The sequence below is a fragment of the Elephantulus edwardii genome, unplaced genomic scaffold (genome assembly GCF_000299155.1).
Source record: "Elephantulus edwardii isolate Elephantulus edwardi_28Jun2011 unplaced genomic scaffold, EleEdw1.0 scaffold00044, whole genome shotgun sequence".
NCBI classification, from domain to species: Eukaryota; Metazoa; Chordata; class Mammalia; order Macroscelidea; family Macroscelididae; genus Elephantulus; species Elephantulus edwardii.
Genome location: NW_006399794.1, coordinates 10,374,699 through 10,379,655, shown reverse-complemented (window position 1 = coordinate 10,379,655; position 4,957 = coordinate 10,374,699). Strand labels below are relative to the sequence as shown.

The following is a 4,957-nucleotide window of genomic DNA, read 5'->3' as shown; positions in this document are numbered from 1 at the left end:
CAGGGGTTTCTGACTGTGAATCGTATGGGAGGACACTGTCCAGCTATCCCATCAGAGGCTGTTGGATCTGTACCTCCAGATCAGTACAGTATTAGGGTTAGCAGCACAACTCCCGTGGACTAGTCCATCAGAGCTTTTTGACGATATTCTGTGCTAATTCCATAGGAGAAAGATTGTATTTGTAGAGAGCACTTTGAGTATGCCAGGGAACCAGGTTTGTGAGTTTGATGATAATTCAATTTAAATATGATATATCACACATTTTAAAAAATTCTAAAAATGAGTTAGATGGCTCTGAAACAAAAAACATGCTCCATCTTGTTAAATGAAAATGATGAGGGACTCAAATCCAGGAGAGCTTGGAGACTCAAAGTCCTTTTGTAGGCTACCCTCTACACTTATCTGACAAATTAGAAATCTGTAGCTTAGCCATTGAGTACAATATCCTTTAAGATAGCTCTTCTCATGCTCTAGATTGTTTTCTTGTAATGGTGAGTAATTTCTTAAATTTTCATCATCTACTATTTTTTACTCCATTGCCTTTTAAACATTATCTGCCCATTGAAACCATCTAGGGGAGTATAAAATCCTGCAGCCTCACTCTTAGACCCAGAGCTTCTGATTTTGATAGCTGAACGTTGTGATCTGGGCATGGAGATTTTTAAAGCCTTTCTAGTGAGCCTAATGCACAGCAAGATTTGGTAAACACTAGATTCTGAGGAAAGAAACCCCACATCAAAACCCTGTTTATATAGTAGAGTTGAACGTCATCCCATCCTGTGCCATCTTCACACTTTCTAATACATTAGAGCAGCCACCATGTCAATCCACCTGGTTGAGGGTCTTCCTCTCCTTCGTTGACCCTTGACCCTCCCAAGCATCATGTCCCTCTCCAAAGAATCACACAGTAGTATTCGTCTAAAGAGAAAAGTCAGAAGTTGAGGTTTGTTTGGTTTTTGTTTTGTTTTGTTTTTTTTTAGTTGAGAAGTAGATTTAAGTAGAGGATATATTTAAATAATTTTTACATAGAAGAGAATAATATACGATAAACTGGAAGATATAGACATGAGGATGGGTGAATATAGAATAATTGATAATGTATAGAGAGAGATTAAATTGAGATCCAATGGGAGGCATTTATCTAAACACTTTAACAACACTTGAGAACATCTGTTTAGCCCCTTCCAAAATCTGCTTGGTTCTTACTCCATAAATAATGGGATTGAGCATGGGAGGGATGACCACATAGAGGTTGGCCAGCAGAATATGGACATAACGCGGGATGTGTCTCCCACCAAACCTGTAGGCAAAGACGGAGAAGAGGGCAGGGATGTAGAAGAGTAGGATGACACAGACATGGGAGCCACAAGTGCTTAGGGCCTTGGAACGGGCGTCTTGAGAAGGGAGACGAAAGACAGCGTGGAGAATGTGGATGTAAGAAATGGTGATGAGGATAATGTCCAGTCCTGTGGAGAGAAGAGCAGCGGCCAGCCCGTACCAGACATTGATGGAGATGTCAGAACAAGACAAACGGGCAATGCCCATGTGCTCGCAGAAAGTGTGTGCAATGACGTTAACTCGGCAGTAGTGCAGGCGCTTGAGGAGAAAGATGGACGGAAACATGATCATGAAGCTGCGAGTCAACGTGGCCACGACAATCTTCCCAATGACTGCGCTGGTGAGGATCGTGGCATATCGTAGAGGAGAGCAGATGGCCACATAACGGTCAAAAGCCATGGCCAGCAAGACAGCAGAATCTGCTACGAAGAGGAAGTGGATGAAGAACATCTGTGTGAGGCAGCCTTCAAAGGAAATATGGCCAGAACCAAACCAGAAGTTAGCCAGAGCCTTCGGCATGGTGGAGGTGGAGAGAAGGACGTCAGCACCAGCTAGGAGGGAGAGGAATATGTACATGGGCTCGTGCAGGCTTGGCTGGGAGAAGATGACACAGATCAGAACACCATTTCCTGCCAGGGCAGCTATGTACATGGCACAGAAGGGGATGGAGAGCCAGATGTGCAGGTGCTCCAGGCCAGGGATACCTGTGAGGAGGCAGCCTGCCGAGCGGGTATCAGAGCTGTTCAGAGGTGCAGGGATGTTGGCAGATGAAAGGGTCATGATTTCCTGCAGAACTCTCACCTGTGTCATAGGGGAAAATAGCTTCAGACTTTTAACACACTGACACAATGTACATAAAGTCTCGCAAGCAACCCATAAGATCTGTATAGTATCACAAGGGCTTCCTACACACTTAAGTTCTGTAACCGCGATGTGCTCCACACTAGGCACATGACATGGCCACACCCACGAGCTTTGCAAAATTGCAGTTATAGAACCTGCGCACAGATAGACTTTGCTTCTTTGTCCTTGTTGTTAGCTGTCACAGAGTCAAGACCCTACTCACTATGACCCCTGTGCACAATAGATCGATGTACACTCCATGGTCAATGGTGGGGGACTCAATTCACTGTGATTCATACAGTTTTCACTGACTGATTTCCCGAAGTAATCCCCCAGGTCTTTATTATGAGTCTATTTTAGCCCAAAATATTCATCATCATAGCAACATGCCAGCCTCAACTGAGAGATGGGCAGTGGTTGTGAATAAGGGGCATCAGTAGGAATCAAACCTGGAACCCTCCTAATGGAAAGTGAGAATTTACCATTGAACCTCCAGTGCTTCTCTCTGTTTCTTATTCTTTTGAGTACTTATTCAATTTTCTCCACTAAGAGCAAGGGAACACTGCATGGTTCAAAATTGGGAAGGGTGTACGCCAGGGATGCATCTTATCGCCATATCTTTTCAACCTATATGCAGAACAGATTATCTGGGAGGCTGGGCTCTATGAGGAGAAATGTGGGGTCAAGATTAGTGGACGATTTATCAACAATCTGCGTTATGCGGATGACACAACCCTGCTTGCTGAAATTGAAGAGGACCTGAAGCGCCTGCTGCAGAGTGTCAAGGACTGCAGCCTACACTTTGGATTGAGGCTCAATGTCAAGAAGACAAAGATTCTCACCACTGAACCAATTGGCAGCATCAGGATGGATGGTGAAGAGATTGAGATTGTACACAGCTTTAGTTTGCTTGGCTCCATAGTCAACAGTTTTGGCACCAGCAGCCAGGAAATTAAAAGGCACATTGCCATGGGAAAGTCTGCTGTTAGGGACCTCTCCAAAGGACTGAAGAGCAATGGTGTCTCTCTGGAGACTAAGGTGTGTCTGATACAAGCCATGGTCTTCACAATCACTTGTTATGCATCAGAGAGTTGAACAATGACCAAGGAGGATAGAAGGAGAATTGATGCCTTTGAGCTGTGGTGCTGGAGAAGAGTATTGAGAATACCATGGACTGCTAGGAAAACAAACAGATTTGTCCTGGAAAGGGTTAAACTGGGTGGCTCCTTAGAGGCAAGGATTCTGAGGCTCTGTCTAACATACTTTGGACATGTTGTGAGGAGAGACTGGTCCTTGGAGAGGGGCATCATGCTTGGGAGGGTGGAGGGATGGCGCAGGAGGGGAAGGCCCTCTATGAGGTGGATTTATTCAGTGACTGGGATAATCAGGATGGGAGTGTCAGAGACAGTGCGATTGGCACAGGACAGAGCATAGTTTAGGGCTGTTGTACATAGGGTAGCTATGAGTTGCAAGCGACTCAACGGCACATAACAACAACAACAACAAGGTTTTCCAGCAACTGGAAGTGAAAACATGGCCAGACTCAGCAAAGTGCTTCAGACTCTGAAATAGCAGAGATGGCTGTTGTTACTGAAAGATGCTATTGGGCCGACTACAACTCACAGCAACCCTGTGAACCACAGATTGAAGCCTTGCCCTGTTCTGCACCATACTGACAGTCTCCACCTTGCCTTAGCCCACTGTTGAAAGTTATTTTGCTGATCCATCTGAAGATTGTAAAAAACATACATCTTTATAGTTAGGAGAACTCGTTGAACTCTGTAATGCCCTCCGCTCTGCCAAGAGGGGGTGCAGCTCCCCTGCAGAGAGACAATGCCTTTGTCATCTAGCATTCTTCATGGAAACATAAGGTCAGCAGGGGTGGGTCCTGTAGATTGTATATCTGATTTCCTCAAGTCACAGCTGTTCTGACAAGTATGAGGGTGTTGATGACAGCTGTAGTATTTAAAAGGAACATTGGGCAGAAGAAGAATCAACTTGAGTCAGAAATCTGATCTGTATGTTATTGTTTACATAAACTTGGACAAACATAATGGCTACCCTGTTTATATAAATTAGATTAAGTCAGTAGAAGCCTTATTAGACTGCATGGTGCTTTTTCTTGGACTATGGATCATGATCATGTTCAGACAATGGTTCTGAAAGTATGATCAAAAGAATCAGTATCATAAGGGAGCTTACAAATTTTGAGTCCTCCTTCAAACTTGATCAATGAAAAATCTGAAATGAGGACTGGCAGTCTTCATTTTAATACCTTTCTAAGCCTTAACAAATGATTCTGATGTATAGTAAATTAGTGAACCACTGGTGTTAAGAATTTAAAAAATTTTCTTTCCTATCTTTTCTAAGGAGTCCTAGGTGATGCTGTGAGGAGCTCAACTAACAACCAAAGGGTTGGCAGTTTGAGTCTACCTAGGCATGCCTCAGAAAGAGGCCTAGCCAGTGCTTCTCAAAGATCAACTAGTTGATAAACTCAATTGCAACTGGTTTATCTTGCCCAAACTTTTGGTTTTTTTCTTCTGTCAACTTTCACTTTAAATAATAAGACCACATTTCTTTCCATTTCATTCTTAAGCCTCTGACATATTCTTACCCTGGCTCATATTCTTATCTTAAGCTCTAAGTAAAAAAAAAAAACGTCCAATACATTTATATAATTGACCCTTTACAAATGGAGACTTTTTTTTCTCCCCTCTATACTGAAACCTGTTATGTTTTGATTAATTTCTTCATTTTGTAACCATCACTTCCCTCC

At 43.3% G+C, this 4,957-nt stretch overlaps 1 protein-coding gene across 1 annotated transcript; it reads right to left on the bottom strand.

Annotated features, from left to right (window-relative positions):
* Positions 1–1,137: 1,137 nt before the first annotated feature.
* LOC102871331 (olfactory receptor 52B6-like) lies at positions 1,138–2,148 on the bottom strand. Its single transcript, XM_006885653.1, has one exon. It carries the CDS (start codon positions 2,146–2,148, stop codon positions 1,138–1,140), a length of 1,011 nt encoding a protein of 336 aa, XP_006885715.1.
* Positions 2,149–4,957: the final 2,809 nt, after the last annotated feature.

Coding starts and splice junctions, on each gene's coding strand:
- LOC102871331 (XM_006885653.1), bottom strand. CDS start 2,148: ATGACACAGGTGAGAGTTCTGCAGGAAATCATGACCCTTTCATCTGCC.